Source organism: Sorex fumeus, unplaced genomic scaffold, assembly GCF_029834395.1.
Source record: "Sorex fumeus unplaced genomic scaffold, SorFum_2.1 ptg000063l, whole genome shotgun sequence".
Taxonomy (NCBI): domain Eukaryota; kingdom Metazoa; phylum Chordata; class Mammalia; order Eulipotyphla; family Soricidae; genus Sorex; species Sorex fumeus.
The window spans coordinates 74,411,031-74,429,662 of NW_026606120.1; the positions used below are offsets into that span (position 1 = coordinate 74,411,031).

Below are 18,632 nucleotides of genomic sequence, written 5' to 3' on the forward strand. Positions count from 1 at the left end.
GCTCGTGCCGCCGCCGCGGCTCCCTCCTGGGGGGACCCTTTGGTCCCTCACTTTTTAGCCGGAACTCATCAGTCCTACCTAGATCCAGGTCACATGTCACTTGTGAGGCCCCCTCGGCTATTTCTTTACCCCCCACCCTCTAATATCCCGTTCTCTGGTCGCCCCCCGGCTTGGACTTGGTTTTCAGTGCAAGGGGAGTACCAGCAAAGCGGAGGTTTGGGCCTCTGCACTGGTCATCTTCATAGTGCGGGTGCCTAGGGAAGTGCTCAGTAACCCCTCCAGGGTTCTTTCCAGTCCCAGGAAGATTTCAGTTTATCAATCCCATCCGTGGTGAACAAACCTGGGTGAAAGGTGGCCCCCCCTGTGTGGGGGGGGTGGGGGGGTTGGGGTTGGGGTATCCATCAGCAATGGCTTGAAAACTTGACATTGAGTCTACTTATGGAGACCCAACACCAGATTTTCCTGGGTTCACACTCCTTATTCCTTTTCATACAAGGTTCTCTTTCTGTCTCCAACTTGTTGTTGTTGTTTCTGGGCCTCATCTAGTGGTACTCAGGCCTTACTCCTAGCTCTGGGCTCAGGGATCACTTGTGGGGTTCCAGGGAGACCATATGAGATACCAGGTATGGAAATGGAACCCAAGTTTGTTATTTTTTAAAAATTAAGAAAAAAATCTTTTTTTTTTTCTTTTTGGGTCACACCCAGTGATGTACAGGGCTTGCTCCTGGCTCTGCATTCAGGAATTACTCCTGGCAGTGCTCGGGGGACCATATGGAATGCTGGGAGACGAACCCCATCCACAATGTGAAAGGCAAAAGCCCTACCTGCTGTACTATCGCTCCAGCCCAGAATGAAACTCAGGTTGGCCTTATGCAAAGGAAGCGCCCTACCTGCTGGACCATTGCTCCTCTACCCTTAATTCTGTCTCCCTTTTCAACTTCCCACAGTGCAGAGGGAAGAAATCAAAGAGAGTTGGACTTGAATTTCAACTTAGTCACTTACTAGTATTAGCTTCTCTGTCGGAGCTGAAGAACCTCAAGAAAGTATAGGTGGCGTTAGACAGGTAGGCGACCCAAATTCCTGGGTCTTGCTGAGTTAAAGTAAGTTCAGGGTCAAAAACTCTTCCTCGAAGTCACCAGTAGGCCCATGTGAGTGCTCCCAACAACTCAGGAGTTACCTCTATTTCAGTTATATTAATGATGCATCACATCAAATCCTCCACGAGCTGTATTACGGATTCACTACCAGGATCTCACCATTCTACAAAGAAGTAATCATTGATGTCAAGAGAGGGGTTCAGCAGGGTGATACCATTTCACCGAAACTCTTCAGTGCCACCCTCAAGAACATCATGCAATGACTGGAATGGGAAGGAATGGGAGTGAAGATAGATGGTCGGTAACTACACCACCTCTGCTTTGCTGATGATATTGTTTTAATAACACCAAACATCAGCCAAGCGGCACAAATGCTGGCCGACTTTGACCGTGAGTGTGGAAAAGTAGGACTACAGCTGAATCTTACGAAGACAGTGTTTATGAGAAACAGCCTCGTTCCTGACGCCCCATTTGCTCTCAACAGAACGACCATCTCCGAATGCAACAGTTATGTGTACCTAGGTCGAGAAGTCAACATGACAAATGACCTGGCACCCAAGCTGCGCAGAAGGAAGAGAGCAGCTTGGAACGCCTTCAAGAGCGTCGAAGAAATAGCTAAGAGGACGAAGAACCTCCGGCTCCGGGCACATCTCTTTGATTCCACTGTTCTTCCTGCATTAACATATGCCTCAGAGACCTGGGCCCTACGCAAACAGGATGAGAACGCTATTTGGGTTTCCCAAAGAGGAATTGAAAGAGCTATGCTTGGAATATCACGTTTCACTCAAATGAGAGAAAGAATCCGGAGTTCTGACCTCCGTCGATGATCAAGAATCAGGGACGCTGTCTTGTTTGCCAAGGTGTCAAAAATCAGATGGGCTGGTCACGTAATGAGATTTAGAGATGACCGCTGGACTAGAGCTGTTACCGACTGGATTCCACGGGATGTCAAAAGACCGTGTGGCCGCCCACCTACCAGATGGTCAGACTTCTTCATCAAGATCATGAACGATCGGTTTGAGGCTCTTCGTGTTCCTAGAGCGAACAGACGCCATTGGGCTACACTAGCACGTGACAGGAACAAATGGCGATGTTACTGGCGCCCACTCGAACAAATCGACGATTAACGGGAAGTCAAGTGGTCAAGTGATCAAACATCACATTTACCGTCGGATTAGCTATGATTCCATAAGCCATGTGGTCCCCAGAAAGATCCATCTATGCAAGAGATCAGAGAATCCTTTAAAATTAGACACAAACTGGGAGAGATGCCAGACGCTGAGATATTCTAGGTATGCCTGGCCACCACTGTGCCCAGATCTTTGGAACCTTTACCAGAAGGAGGTAGGCAGAGTCCTTGCCCTGCCAAAGGCCCAGCACTCCACCCACTCACATCTGCCTCAGCTCCAAAGTTCCTGAAGCAAGCGGCTGCACATGTGGTTGCTTGGCACCTCCACACTTCACAGAGTTGACAGCCCAGGAGGAGCACAGAAAATTAGATGGGAAAATTGAGTAGAAGCCCAGTTAGCTCAGTGAATGAGAACAATAACACAGAAGGTTCAACTCACATTTAACAGCTCAGTAAATCCTCAGGCCATGACTTTAGCAACACCATTACAAGATGTATGTTGCAATAAGCAATATAAAGTGAAGTATTTTGTGTCTGTGGAGGAAAGGGCACATTGGTGACCGTTGGAATATTGACTTCCTAAAGCAATTGTACTGTCAAAAACTTTGTAAAGGTCTAAAGGTCTAGAGGACATGTTTTGGAAATGGGAATCTCAGGTTTAGTCTTGTTTTCTGTTTTTGTTTTTTGTTTTTGTTTTTGCATCACACCTGGTGATGCACAGGGATTACTCCTGGCTCTGCACTCAAGAATTACTCCTGGTGGTGCTCAGGGGACCATATGGGATGCTGGGAATTGATCCCAGGTGGGGCATGTGCAAGGCAAACGCCCTACCCGCTGTACTATCACTTCAGTCCCTCAAGTTCAGTCTTGAGCAATCCTGAAGCACTGAGTCAGGAGTAGCTCCAGAGCACTGCTTGGCGTGGTCCCTTTAACAAAAACTGTAGCACTGTAGCACTGTCCTCCCGTTGTTCATGGATTTGCACAAGCGGGTACCAGTAACGTCTCTGTTGTGAGGCTTGTTGTTACTGTTTTTGGCATATCAAATATGCCACAGGGAGCTTGCCAGGCTCTGCCATGCAGGGGGGATACTCTCGGTAGCTTGCCGGGCTCTCCGAGAGGGATGGAGAAATCGAACCCAGGTCCGCCGCATGCAAGGCAAACGCCCTACCCGCTGTGCTATTGCTCCAGCCCCTAATAAAAAAAAAACAACAACAAAAATACACAAAGGGGCTGGAGCAATAGGGCGTTTGCCTTGCATGCAGTCGATCCGGGTTCAATTCCCAGCATCCCATATGGTCCCCTGAGCACCGCCAGGAGTAATTCCTGAGTGCAGAGCCAGGAATAACCCCTGTGCATTGCCGGGTGTGACCCAAAAAAGCAAAAAAAAAAAAAAATACACAAAGGGCATAAAATTAGACACAATTGTTTTATGGATTTCCCCCTATTCCCCCTCCAGATGGGGGTTAGGATTTTAACAGAACTACTAGGGAACCTTGAGTTTTTTCCTTTTACAAGAGTCCTTAGTGACTGCACGAAGGCTGGGATTCTGCAATTGTTGGTAATTGGAATTACACGTGGAATTTTTTTTAACATTGTTTCCAGAAGCATGCATTCAAACGTTCCCCCCAAAAGATGGAAGAATATTAATTTCTGTTTATCCTTAAGGAGGGCATAATACAATGCATCGTATAGAATTGCTGTCAGGTCTAGAGATTATGTGGAAATTTGCTGAGCACAGTATACCAGGATTCACTGTCACTGTCCTCCCGTTGTTCATCGATTTGCTCTAGCGGGCTCAGTAACGTCTCCATTGTGACACTTGTTACTGTGTTTGGCATATCGAATATGTCATGGGTAGCTGCGGGTGAGATACTCTCAGTAGCTTGCCGGGCTCTGAGAGGGGCAGAGAAATCGAACTCGGGTCGGCCATGTTGGCTGCGTGCAAGGCAAACACCTTACCCTCTGTGCTATCGCTTCAGTCCACCACGAGTAAACACTTCATAAATAGTTGTTGCTGTTATTTTACTTTTGTCAGGATTACTAAACATTTAAATTATAATAGCTCATTCTTAATTTTTCTTTTTGTTAAATATACTATAATAACCATTATCTCGGGCTGAGGAGATAGCTCAAAGGCTGGAGCATGTACTTAACACGTGGGAGCTCCCAGCACTGCATGATCCTTGCGACGCATGGTTCCCCAAGCACTTCTGAGTGTGACCCCATACCCCTCAAATTTAACAAACCAAAATATTTTTTCTGCACTTTGGTAGCAATTTTCTTCATTCTCCAGTGAATGAACCATATTGGAACAATTAAACTCAATATAATGTATCACACATCACTCAAACACAATACATATTTCCATTTTTTTTTATTGCAGTGGTATCATTTACTTTGGTAAATTCACATCCCCATTTGAAATGCCCCAAAGCAAACAAAACTTTGTCATAAATTCAAGTATCTTGAAATGTACATTTATACATACAATAACTGCGTAGTGGAATCACTCTAACAAGCCATTAATTCATGATGACCAGTACCAAGTCTTTAATGCGGCATATTGAGTACACAAGACATATTGTTTTATTGTGACTACTGTTGCTTAGTGTAGTACATTTAATACAATAGCCTATATGACTGCATTTTTCAATGCTTAAAAAAGGAGCACTTAACTAATATTGAAAGGAAACGCTTATGCAAAGGATGAATTTTAGCTCAGATGCATATGCAAGAATAAGCATGCGACTGTCCCCTTGATGACCTGACATGATCCCTTTCACAAACTAAAATAAGCCAGGCTCGATGCAACTGGAAGAAATGAAAAAAAAATTTTACATCTCTTATTATGTTAAAACATAATTTAACATAATTCTCTTCTGGTTAAAATATACATCCTTGGTCTGGGCATGGAGCTCAGTAGCAGGGCACTTGCCTTGCATGTATGAGACCCTGGGTTCAATTTCCAGCACCACACAAAAAAGAAAAAAATTATTTTTGTTGAAATAAAGGAGATAGAGATGAAAAAGACTGCACTAAATTGCTAACATAGTTGTAGCCCTTAGATGAAACTTTAGCTGGCAATTATACTCAGCATTTTTTATGCTTTAAAAAAAATAGCCTACAAATTTGTATTAAACAAATTAGGTGGTTTAAAAAACTTTCCAACAATACTTGACTTTTTCACAAATATATTTTCTATCCATATTTTACGACAGTTTGAACAGTTAAAAATGAAAACCCTGCAAGTACGCTTAGATAACACTGTTATCTTAATTCACATAAATGATTGAAATATTTAGAATACTTCATATAGTATCTTTTCTAATGTTAGCATCGAATACTCCATCACATTTACAGAAGGAAAAACTGGGATGGTGAAGGGTTGGTTACTCTCCTAGAGCCATTAACATTTCCTGGCTTATACAAATGAGTCTTCTGATTTTTTTTTTTCTGGGAGAGAACACAGCCTTTAAAGTTTGAATAAAGCAACTCTTCTGGGAATCAGTTGACGGTTCTGAAACTTTCAGATGAAGATTAAATTTATTTAAACATTAGATTGGCCCTGAGGTCTGTTCCCTGGTTAGCTGAGAACTGCTTGCCCAGAAAGTAACTCTCTTTTTCTAAGTGTGCAAAGGATTGTCTTGAAAGGAAACATTTTGGTCTTTTGAACAATGAATTCTTTCTAAATGTTTGCTTATAATTTTTCTTTCTTTGGAGTAAAAGCAAATCTTTTTAGATTGAACCAGCTACCTAGGCAAACAGTGAGAAAATTAACTCGATACAGTCAAAGATGAGTAATGCCCATTTCTTAACTGGGCTCCTGATTTAGGGTCCAGAGACTCGACTTAGCCAGCCTAATGCTTACCATCTCTGATGAGACCTCAAGGGAAGAAAGACTATTTGGAGAATAAATAGAAACTGTACTGAATTTTTCACTTTATTTTGAGGCTCCCCCTCTTCAAAAAAGTTCATCCATGAATAGATTCAGAGAAATTTTGTCACGCCCCCCCTTTTTTTTTAATTTCCTGAAGAGAATCACACATTGATCATAACATACTTACATTTGGGGACAGAAGGTGGTAGACGTAACTCACCTTCATCTATCCTGGTGTTGTATTCAAGTCAAGTCAGACATTGTGAATTAATTAGCTGATGGATGTTTGATTGACGGGATGCTGCACGACCTTCTCATTATCAGCCTGACTTCTATATCTGGTAGATTATCTTGTTTAGTCTGTAAACACCCCTCATCAGTGGCTGCTAAATGAAGATCAAATCGAAGAGAAACAGATTTTTTCCTTAATCGAGGATTATCTTTAAAGAAGGAGCCTTCCCATTCTTTGATAACTTCATCCACTTTCTCTGTCCTGAAATGATAAAAGAAACTTTTCTGTATAAAAATGTATGAATATATTGAAATAGAAGTAATGTGTATTCCTTCTGGAAGAGAAATCAAGAAATTTCTATAATTTATAAATTGGATATATTGAAATAGAAGTAATGGGTATTCCTTCTGGAAGAGAAATCAAGAAATTTCTATAATTTATAAATTACATACTGTTATTAACAACAATTTATATTACAGAATTTATAACATATATATTGTGGAACTGATCATTCACATGCTTTAAGATCACATGAGTCTGATTTCTAAGTAATTCTATGATGTTCATATTTTGGCTGCATTTTTAGGAAAAATGGTGACTAAACATTGAATACTCCATTGGAGTTTTGTTTTCATATATTTACACGTACCCAATAGAAGGGAGAGGGGAGCGGGTTGAGTTTCCCTCCCCGCCCCAACCAGGGCTCCAGCAGACGAAGACCTCCAGAACCAGCCACCACCATGCTGAGACCACTCTCCATACGCATGAAGGTACCAGCAGAGGAACAAAGGCATGCGGGTCCTGAAGCTGAGATCTCCAAGCCTGCTCGGATCGGGGCTGAGCATCCTCCACCCAGATCCTCCAAATTCCAGTAGGCGGGGGTCACACCCACTAACTGGCCCCTTGGCGCCGTGCAATCCCGTCAACAGCCAAGACCCAGAGACTATAAAATCCAGTTCCCGGAAGTGCGTGCCGCATTTGCGGCCGCGCGACACCTTATTATCTCATTCTTACCTTGGACAAAATGGCAGCCTACCGAATGTAACCTGCCCACACGGCAGAGTCTGGCAAACTCCCCATGGTGTACCCAATATGCCAAAATACCAGTAACAATGATGGGTCTCAATCTCCTAACCCTGGAAGAGCTTTTAATATGGCACTTTTAAAAAAATCTCAGGGCTAGGACGAAGGAGAGATTACTGGGGCCTGCTCGAGGCAATCGACAAACAACAGGATGGTCATGATCATGATCGTAATCCAATAGAAATCACCGTATTAAAATTTAGTTTGAAAATAGTCAAAGGAGACTGATCACAGGTAATTGATCTCTTTAAAAAAGGTATTTTAGATTACTTCGCATTTATTACATATTTAATTGATTTTTTCAAATTACAGAACTGCAAAATAAGTAATTAATGTCTGTTGTTATTCATTTTCATCTTTCACGATCACGATCATGACCATCTTGTTGTTCGTCGATTGCCTTGAGCAGGCCCCAGTAACGTCTTCTTCGTCCTAGCCTTGAGATTTTTTTTAAAAGTGCCATATTCAAGGCTCTTTCAGGTTAGGAGAATAAGCCCCATCATTGTTACTGGTATTTGGCATATTGGGTATACTACGGGGAGTTTGCCAGACTCTGCTGTGTGGGCAGGTTACATTCGGTAGCCTGCCAGTTTGTCCAAAGTAGGAATGAGATAAGATGTCGCGCTTCCGAGAGCTGAGTGTGGAGAGTGGTCCCAGCATGGCCTTGGCTGGGGCCTGGAGGTCTTCAGCTGTTGGGCCCTGGTGGAGACAGTCAGGCACAGGGTAGGAGACTCTGCCTTGTTCTCTCCCAGGAACTGAGTGTGATAATCTCTGGATCCTGGCCATTGTTGGGGTTACACGGCAGTTGGTGGATGTAACTGTCTAGCTACTGGCATCTTTACCTCCTAAAATTAAAAATGTTTTTTAAATTTGGTGACCACACTCAGCTGTGCTCAGGGCTGACTCTTGGCTCTGTGCTCAGGGATCCCGCATGACATAGACCATGTGTGGGTTGCCAGGGATCAAGCTTGAGTTGGCTGTGTGCAAAGCTAATGCCCTAGTCAATGTACAATCTCTCTGTGCTCTGGATTAATTTCTTTGAACATGTTCATTGTTTTGCGGTCAAAATTGTTGTACTTACTGAATAGTGCCATGAGCTTCGGTGCTCTCCTTCACGACATTTCCATTTGATATTGCCTGCGTGGTCACTGTCTCCACTTTCTCATTCTCACATTTTGGTGGGACTTTTGTTGAAAAAGATATTTCATTTATAATGGCTGAAAAATATTATTTATGATATATTATGCTGCAGTATTGAATATACATGTACATTATACATACTATACATGCTAAATATACGTACCATTAAATATACATGTCAAATAATGCTTTTTTTTTTCTTTTTCATCACACCTGCCTGGCAATGCACAGGGGTTACTCCTGGCTCTGCACTCAGGAGTTACTCCTGGCGGTGCTCAGGGATGCTGGAAATCGAACTCGGGTTTTGGCTGCGTGCAAGGCAAACGCCCTATCCGCTGTGCTATCACTCCAGCCCCAAATAGTGTTTATTCTTGCTACCTTTATTTAACTTATTTTTAATCCCTGTAAATGGAATTTCACTTTTTTTTCCCGGTCCACACCCAGCAATGCTCAGGGGTTATGCCCTGGGGATCGTGTGGGATACTGGAAATCAAACCTGGGTCATCTGCATGCAAGGCAAATGCCTTACCTGCTGTACTATCTCTCAGGCTCCAAGCCAGCTTAATTATATATCAAGTTAGCTTAATTATATCAGAAACTCACCTGAAGGTAAAACAAAACCAACTCTGTGTGTGGTAGGTTTTCGTTCTTTTTTCTTTTCTTGAATACAACCATAATACCTGAAAAATTGGAAAAAATTATATTACAGGAGCAGAATTGTGCTAGCAGATGATTGAGAACAAGGCTCAAAGTAAGAAAATATATAGTCATATAATGAATATCGAACTCGGGTCGGCCCGAGTTCGATTCCTCCGCCCCTCTCGGAGAGCCCGGCAAGCTACTGAGAGTATTCGATATGCCAGACACAGTAACAACAAAGTCTCCAATGGAGACGTTACTGGGCCCGCTCGAGCAAATCGACGATCAACGGGAGGGCCTTTACCTTATAATGAATATGTTGTTTTACCCTGAAAATAAATGAATGATGTCTATAATCTTTTAGTGGATGCATTTCTTCAGTACACATTAAACTAAAATAAAAGGGAGGTACGTTGTAGCTCACTTTATGAAGTTTAATACGCAAAAACAACTCTATAATTTCTTTAGAGATGCCTATTGGTATAAAGGAATGTCTGAAACAAATGAGCGTCATTTTGGGGGCCACCATTGGGTTGAAGGACAATGATGTGATATGGGGAAAGTGGTTTAAATGAGTGGGGTACTTTGCTTACATTGTAAAGGCTTCACTTCTTAAGCTGTGAAAAGCATCAGCAGGGGAGCTTTTTGCATTTCCCCCTCCCCTGCTTTCTGATACATTTTGTTTTATTAATTTATTTTTTATTTTTAAATTTATTTATTTTACTTTTTAAATTTCTAGTACATTTTAAATATAGCATAATACAGAGTAAAAAATTATAAGAATATGAAGTGTCACTTTTCTTAACATCTTAATGAAGACTAAATAAAATTTACAACCATTTATTTCATAATAAATTTTATATATTTGCATAACTTACAAGCACTTTAAAACATTATATTTTGTCCTCATAGAAATTCTGTGAGGGAGTTAAGATTGTTCCTATTTTATATATGAGAAAACTGAGGTACAGAGAAATTCAGTAGCTTGCCTGGCATCACTGATCTTGTAAGTGATACAAGATCACTTGGGTGTGACACCCAGTACCAAAATTTAAAAAAAAATGCATGAATACATTTTAGTGCTGGGAATCTACCTGGGTAGTTCTCACACATTATACATATATACATATATATATACACACATATTTACATATATTTCATTTCATTTCATTTCATCATCCTGTTAATCGTCGATTGCCTCGAGCAGGCCCCAGTAACGTCTCTTTCATCCTAGCCCTGAGATTATATTCACGGCTCTTTAGGAGAATGAGAGCCATCATTGTTACTGGTATTTGGCATATTTGGTAGGCCACGGGGAGTTTGCCAGACTCTGCCCTGTGGGCAGGCTACATTCGATAGCCTCAAGTTTGTCCAAAGTAGGAATGAGATAATAAGATATATATTTAGAATGGATTTAGTAAGTGTCAAGACATAGGTTCAGGTAGTTTCATCAAGCTTTATAAAAGACTCTGAGGCAAGAAAGAATAACGATGTCTTTTTGGGAACGGGGTAATTGGAGGTTGTGCTATAGGTTGTGCTATATTCAGAAGCACATGAGCTTATAAATGATTGCGGTTTATGAAACTGAATTAGTCAATTCTCTTTTTATTTCCTTTGTTATCAAGACATTTGAAAGTCTTTTAAGCCATGGACGTAGAACAACCTTGCTTTTTATAGTAATATAACCAGTATCTCGCCCGCACGGCAAAGCCTGGCAAGCTACTCATGCCAAGCACAGTAGCAACAAGTCTCACAATGGAGACGCTACTGGGCCCGCTCGAGCAAATCAATGAACAAGGGGAGGACAGTGCTACAGTGCTACATGAGGTGATGTTAGTGATGATGTTTGTTATGTGGTGAAAATGGACCTGGGGGAGGGGAGGCAAGTGGTAATAACACACAATTTTTCTAAGATTGATTGGTGGGTGGTTCCCAACAAACACGAATTCTAATACAGATAAACTGCAAGGGAAATGAGAAAGTCAAAGAAAGTTCATTTTTGTGGCAACTGAGAATTGTTTTAATTTTGTTCTCAACAGCTACCAGCTCTTGGTTGCTGATAACCATTTATAATGTTGGAAGTTCTCTCTGGCACCTGCCAAACTTCACTTTATTGTGGGAATTCAGCAGACTGTAGCGATGTTGAGATTTTGGTTTTCAGTTCTCTGACCACAGCAACAATGACATACATAACCCTGGATTTCAGGCCACTCTATCCACGAGCTAGGATTTGGTACCTGATTTCTTCCTTTTCCAGGAGGCGGCGATAGGTTGCTATTTCTTGTTCTAGCCTCATCTTCGTGTTGAGAAGCATCTCGTGCTCTTGAAGCTGCTTTTCGATGCCCCGCCTCACTTCCTGGAGCTCTGTCTCTAGTCCCTCAATCACAGACTCCAGGTCTTGCAGTTGCATCTGATGCTGCTGCTCACTGGCCTGGAGGGAGTTTTCAAGGCCCCTTTCCTATTTGATAGAGATTATCACCAGTAAATTGGTGAAACATATTTCTGAAACCAACTCCCAGTGTGTTCACTGGGTTGGGTTCTCTTCCTTTTAAAAAAGGTGGCAATACAATAGATATGGAAAGAACCCCCCCTCCCCTGACCCCCCCAGTCCAACTACAGAGGTCAAGAAGTTGTGATATATATATATATATATATATATATATATATATATATATATATAACACAATGGGATATTATGCAGCTCTAAGAAAGGAAAGTCATGCAATTTGTATTGGAACTACCAGGTTATCATGTTGAATGAAGTCAGTGAATAGACACAGAATGATCTCTCTCATATGTGGACTTGAAGATAAACAGCAAGGTAGCAACAAAAGAATAATGACAACCTAATGGGAGAATTGATCTACATAACTGAGTGGGAGGAAAGGGCCTTGGGGGCCTTGGGAGAGGGAGGGGATACACTTGGTGTAGTGTGGGAATAATGTGCAAGAGAAAAGTATTAATAACATTGTAAACCACAGAATCTCAAAAAATTTTTTTTCTTTTTGGGTCACACCCAGTGATGCTCAGGGGTTACTCCTGGCTCGGCACTCAGGAATTACCCCTGGCGGTGCTTGGGGGATCATATGAGATGCTGGGAATCGAACCCGGCTTGGCCGTGTGCAAAGCAAATACCCTACACGCTGTGTTATCGCTTCAGCCCCATCAAAAAAAATTTTTTTAAGGTGGAAATAATTATATATCTCTTATTCAAGCATCACCTTTGTGATGAATAAAATAATTAAAAAATATGTATAGAATCAGAGTGCTTACTAAGACAAAGAAATCCTGGGCCAGGAGAGATAGCAACAGTCGTCACCTGCAAAAGGCCCAGATTGGGTCTCTGAGCATTGCCAAGAGCAGCTCCTGAGTTGGGAGGAGAGCCTGAGCACTGTTTGGGTGGTGACCCCCAAACCAAATCAAAACCCGGAACCAAATAAAACAATAAAGGAATCATGTGATTTTTTTTTTTTGCGGGGGGGTGGGGTGGGGTCCACACCCTGCTGTGTTCAGGTCTTATTCCTGGCTCTGCACTCAAGAGACCATTCCTGCTAGTGCTTTAGGGACCATACACAGTGATGGGAATTGAACACTCATTAATTGTGGGCAAGGCCAAACACCTTATCTGCTGAACTATCTCTCTGGCCCTTGAGATAATTTTCAAAGTTTCCCCCTCCTCCACCCTTTTCATCTCCCTGCATAATTATAACTGTGATTTATTTGATTGACTCAAGCCAGAGTTTATAAATGGCATTTTGGGGAATACCAATTTATTTATTTATTTATTGGCATTTTGTGTCACATCCAGTGATGTTCAGGGTTTTCTCTCTGTTCTGCACTCAGGAATCACTCCTGGCAGTTCTGGGGGACCATATGGGATGCCAGGGATCGAACCTGGGTCAGCTGCATGCACGATAAGCACCCTACCCATGTACTATCACTCTGACCCCGGGAAATGCCAATTTAAAGAACAACATTTAATAAAATAATCTTTAAACCAATACTTAAATGTTCCACATTTAAATATTTAAAATAAGTTCAATATTTTTCTATTGAAAGTCTCAACAGTACAAATAAAAGTCCCAACTATTATTTATTTATTTATTCACTTATTGGCTTTGGGGACATATCCAGAGGTGCTCAGGTCTAACTCTTGACTCCGCTCTCAGGGATTGCTCCTGACAGTGAATGGGGGACTATGTGGAGTGCCAGGGTTCCCTCCCAGGTCGACCACAAGCAAGGCAATCATCCTGCCAAGTCTACTTTCGCTCTAGCCCCTATTCCCAACTGCTTGATTTTGGATAATGGTCATGGCTCTGTTTCTCCATGCCAACAATCAGGAAATTGCAGGGCGTAAGCCATGGTGAGGATTTCCTTTTCACAGTGTTAACTGAACTGTCAGTGAATTGATGATGGCCATTGCATGAAGGAGTTGACTAGAACTGGGGCCAGAATTCAGGGGCTCTCTGTCTGCAGTGGGCATTGTTCCTTTCCCCCACTAAGCCTCTGGGCCTCATTGAGCCCATGGATGCTGAACCCACTCTCACCACGGCATGGAGAGACTCGATTTCCACTTGCAGATGGTGCCACTGGCGCCGAGCCTCCTTCAGTTCTGCTTGGGCAGCCCTTAAAGCCTCTTCATCTTTGTCCATTTTTTTGCTTATATCTTCTTCTAACTATAAGAGAGCCAACAAAAACAATAAAACACAACCACAACAAAACCACAGAGCTCTTGAAAAGGAAATATTTGGAAGCTATTACAGAAATCATGGTTTTGGAATCAATTTTTTTTCTTCTCACTCATGAGATTACTAACATATTTTTTTATCCAAGCTGTTAATTTGATATGTGAGCAAGTCAATTTCTTTCTCAGCCTTAGTTTTATCAGGTGTAAATGGGCCCTAGAAAGTTCCCTTCCTTAAAATAGAAAAATAGTCTATTTTAATAAAGGCAGCGGTGTCATTTGACTATTGTTTGAGACTCCTAACTCTGAACTTACCATTATTTATGGCATCATTAAGGAAGAAGTATTGAAAATTAGCTGTTATTTCCACTCATCCTTTCTTGCAGGCTTCTTTATAAAAGCAAATAGTTATATATCCATAACTGATCAATCGATTCTGGGACTGGTTATGTGGACAGGAAGTAAATACTGCTGGGAAGTATATTGTGAATAATTTAGAACTTTAAGCTCTCATAGGCATTAGAGGAACTAAAATAGACTTCTTGCCTTCAGAGAAGCCCCTGTTGAAAAAAACTCTGTTTCAAAACCATCTTTTTAGATGGTCTGTTGATTTGGGGTATCTAGGACAGCAGCAAAGGTGATTTCTCTTTTTTTTTTGCTTTTTGGGTCACACCTGGTGATGCACAGGGGTTACTCCTGGCTCATGCACTCAGGAATTACTCCTGGCAGTACTCAGGGGACCATATGGGATGCTGGGAATCAAACCCGAGTCGGCCACGTGCAAGGCAAACACCCTACCTGCTGTACTATCACTCCAGCCCCAAAGGTGTTTTCTTTAGAACTTGTTTTCTAAGTGCTCACCTTAAACAAGACATGGATTATGTTGTATCCAGCTTTAAATGTTCATATACCAATATTGGGATTAAATAAATTTCTTTGGACTGATTCTCAGCATTTGCCCCCAAGTATATTAGGAGAAATATATATTAAGGATTTTGAAGCAAAAATTACAATTTAAAAAATGTTCTTATTAAAATGCATTTAAAAATAAACAATTAATTGATAGTGCAATAGTTTTCTGAATTTGTGTGTGTGTGTGTGGGGGGGGGGTGGGGTGGGAGGGCTGTGGTATTGGCCATACCTGGCAGTGCCCAGGGGCTATTCCTGCTGACTATCAAAGCATATTTGAAGGGAGCACATCAATCTCTGTACTATCTCTTCAGCTCCTGGGGCTTTCTTTGTTTTTTTTGGACCACACTTGGTGATGCTCAAGGCTTACTGCTGGCTCTTCACTCAGAAACCGCTCCTGGCAGTGCTCGGGGGACCATATGGGAGGCCTGGGATCAAACCCAGGTCTGCTGCGTGCAAGGGAATTGCCCTACCCGTTGTACTATTTTTTTTCCAGCAATCCCCTCTCTCTCACCCCCTCACTAGAAGGAGAATCAAGGGGCCAGAGCGATAGTCCAGCATTTGCCTTGCATACAGCCTACCCGGGTTCCATCTCCCGGATCCAATATAGTCCCTGGAGCACTGCTGGGAGTAAATCCTGAGTTCAGAGACAGGAGTAAGCCTTGAGCAGCCAGGTGTGGCTCCCAACCCCCAAAAAATTACAAAAAAAAAAAAAAAAAGAAATTGAGTCAAGCACAGTGGAAGCATAAAAGTGCATATGTCGGGGGCTGGAGTAATAGCACAGCGGGTAGGGTGTTTGCCTTGTACGCAGCCGACCCGGGTTTGATTCCCAGCATTCCATATGGTCCCCTGAGCACCACCAGGAGTAATTTCTGAGTGCATGAGCCAGGAGTAACCCCTGTGCATTGCCGGGTGTGACCCCAAAAGAAAAATAAAAAAGCATATGTCCTGGTCTTTGGAACTTTGAATGGGGACCTGGCAGCTGGGCTCCTGTGGTAGCCAGATCCAGATGACTGCCCATCTTGGACCCCTCCCCACACGCCGTTGGACCACAGTCTCCCAAATTCACATCCTCCTGCAGTCCTCCTAGACAGATAAGGACTCTGCTGCAGTGCCACTCTATGCCTGTGCCCGAGGAAGCCCTCAAAACAGCTACTTCCATGTCCTGGGAACTTCTGCCAACAAGGAAGAAGTCTGGAAGTCCAGCTGGAGAGATGATGAGGAGGTGACAGAAGGAGAGACACTGTGAAGCTAGACAGGGAGAATCAGGGCCAGTTCTCGAAGCTGAGCGTGTCTTCCAACATCCTGCCAAGATGCTCTACACAAGAGTCAGCCAGCTGGGATGCCCCCACCCCAGCGTGAGTGCTGGCCTCGACAATGGCATGTGTAGCATCTTCCCCCACCAAGCCCAGTCACCTCCAGAGTCCTGAGACAGAGAACAGGGTGGTTTTTAACCCACTTAGTTTGGGACTAGAAGTTTGTGATATGGTAATAGGTAACAGAAATCACCTATACATCCTTTCTTTTTAATATTTAATCTGAATTTCTTGAATTTATTTCAGTGAACTTTCTAAATTTTTTGAAAATCATCCACAAAAGAAATTTTATGTTAAAAAGACTAAAAACATTTTACTTTATTGATGCTTTTTTCAATTAATTCTTTTCAGCATTGTGAATTGTAAATAACTTGTGTATCTAACATTGCATGATAAAAATATTTGACTACATCTGAAATTTTCAACTATTCATTTTTACTTCTCTTTGTAAAAAGGTGAACTAACTATTCAAATACTTAAATAGCCCAGCACATTTGCTTATTTTAATAATGATAATTTTTTATGAGTAATGAAAATGTTACCCATAGGTAAAATTTATAGTGCTTCCAAAGATTATTTACTAAGAAATTCATATGATTTTCCAGCAGTAGTTTTTCCCTTTTGATGATATTTTAAAGTAAATTCTTGTCTGTATGAATACTTAGAGTAGCACTTGAATACCTATATGATAGGTAAACTAAAAGCAATCCCTGAATTTCTGAATTTGCCTCTAAAATATTTGTTTGTCTACTTGTTTAAAGATTTGAGACATTAACTAATTGATAAAGGTGCACTCTGAAACTGAGTATATAAAATCAGCCCTTATTTGAATGGACTCAATATTAAAATGTTATATTGTTTTAAATGCAAAATTAAATATTAAATTCTTCATATTGGAAATAAACATTTTTCAAACAAAAAGTGCAAAAGCACAAATCTATCATCTAAGTGGAGAGTCGATATCAGTTTGGGGTATTTGGATTGTCCCAATTTGTATCATTGTCTCCGAATGTCTTGTTCACGAAGTTACATGATTTCTATTTATAACTATGTGACATAAAACTGAACTCATTAAAAAGATGATAGGAAGCTTTTAGAAAGATTTTACTCAGTTTCACCTCTATTTAGTGTGCAAGTAATAAGCCTTACTATAAAACTGTCATTTAAAAGGTGCTATTTAAATGATCCCTAGAAATAAACTCTGGAACATCTTTGAAGGGTATTTGAAATGCCTTCTCCCCAAGAGAGGTCCATAAGAGGTTAGAGTGCACCATTTTATTGCAGGTTGACCTCGTGTCTTCTTCATAATAGGCACCTCCTAATTTCTATACAAAAATGAAATGCACCAACCGACCTCAATTTCATGGCAGAATTTATCCCAGCCTTTCCCCCTGGTAGTCCCAGTCCCATTGCAGTAAAACCGAAAATTCTTTCCCCAGTAAATGCTGCATTGAAAAGGAAATACTGTACCTCAGAGAGGCCGGGACAGGGATTGGATAGACATGGACTGTCTCCTTCTCCTGGAAGGTGCCTGTCTGTATGAAATCATTACCTGGATCCTTGTTGAGAGCACGGTCTCTATCTGATTTCTGGTGAGGAGCTTTTCATAGTTTGCCCTGATCTCATTGAGTAGCTGGGACAGCTCCATTCTTTTCCCATCCTCCACCTTGGCTAACTGAACCTTATCGATGATGGGCAGAATCGCTGCGGCAGAGGCTGAGCCTGCTCGGTCTGCATCGCGAGCAGAGCGAGCCCCGCGGAGCCTTAAAGATGCAGCGCTCTTTTTTCCCAGCCTGGAAACTGAAGGTTTCCGCCTCCCGGGGAACTGCTGGTCAACACTTCTCCTCTGGTTGTTGGTTAAGAGGAAGGGTCAGACTCTCCGGGAAGAAAGAAGGGGAAAACAGAAAATGTTTTCAGTACTCCTGCAGGCATGTGTGCTCTGTAAAATGGAGCACTATAGTGTGAAACAGGTAAGGAGTGGAATGGGATAGACATGGACTATCTGTCTATTCCCTGAAGGGGCTGGGGCCTCTCATAAAGGAGACACTGGTTGTTTTGTAGGGACATTGCTTGGGAATAAATCGAGGTCCAAAGCACAATAGCTGAACTATTACTATTTTTTGGGTCACACTCGGCAGTGTAAAGGGGTTACTCCTGGCTCATACACTCAGGAAATACTTTTAGTGGTGCTCGGGAACCATATGGAATGCTGGGAATTGAACCCCAGTCGGCTGCGTGCAAGGCAACCCCCCTATCCGCTGTGCTTTCACTCCAGCCCTGCTTTATTACCTCACCACTTAGATGATTGAAACAGAAATGGTGTAGGAGTAATTAGAATATGTGCTGCATCCTGAATGTTCTGGCAGCTTTGGGGAAAAGCTATCATCAGATTCAGTTGACAAGTGTCATTAGCCACACGCCTTATTGTATTTCCTCAGGTGCCATATGGGGTGGCTCTTCAAGGGACACTGGCCTTCAAAGTTTGGTGTATTGGAGGGAGATCCTGAAGGCAGATTACAGATGAAA

General features: G+C 42.0%; 1 protein-coding gene across 3 annotated transcripts; it reads right to left on the reverse strand.

The window, feature by feature from the left end:
- Positions 1-6,239: 6,239 nt before the first annotated feature.
- KRT222 (keratin 222) lies at positions 6,240-17,828 on the reverse strand. Of its 3 annotated transcripts, XM_056127466.1 has the most exons (7): positions 17,659-17,784; positions 14,197-14,441; positions 13,745-13,873; positions 11,435-11,655; positions 9,162-9,238; positions 8,500-8,635; positions 6,240-6,596 (listed from the first exon to the last, which is right to left on the reverse strand). In XM_056127466.1, the coding sequence occupies exons 2-7, from the start codon at positions 14,197-14,199 to the stop codon at positions 6,371-6,373; spliced, it is 792 nt and encodes a 263-aa protein (XP_055983441.1). In that variant the 5' UTR covers positions 14,200-14,441; positions 17,659-17,784; the 3' UTR covers positions 6,240-6,370. The 3 variants fall into 3 exon arrangements, with proteins under 3 accessions (XP_055983441.1, XP_055983440.1, XP_055983442.1); XM_056127465.1 differs by lacking the exon at positions 14,197-14,441 and having other exon boundaries at positions 17,659-17,828; XM_056127467.1 differs by lacking the exon at positions 14,197-14,441 and having other exon boundaries at positions 17,577-17,716.
- Between the last annotated feature and the right edge of the window lie 804 nt (positions 17,829-18,632).

Excerpts from the sequence above, each read along its gene's own strand:
- KRT222 (XM_056127465.1), bottom strand. The coding sequence starts at position 17,754 with ATGGAGCTGTCCCAGCTACTCAATGAGATCAGGGCAAACTATGAAAAG. Across the intron at positions 13,874-17,658 it reads TGCTCTCAACAAGGATCCAG|TTAGAAGAAGATATAAGCAA; the intron begins GTAATGATTTCA and ends GCTCTCTTATAG. Across the intron at positions 6,597-8,499 it reads GAAGCTCATGGCACTATTCA|GACAGAGAAAGTGGATGAAG; the intron begins GTAAGTACAACA and ends TTATCATTTCAG.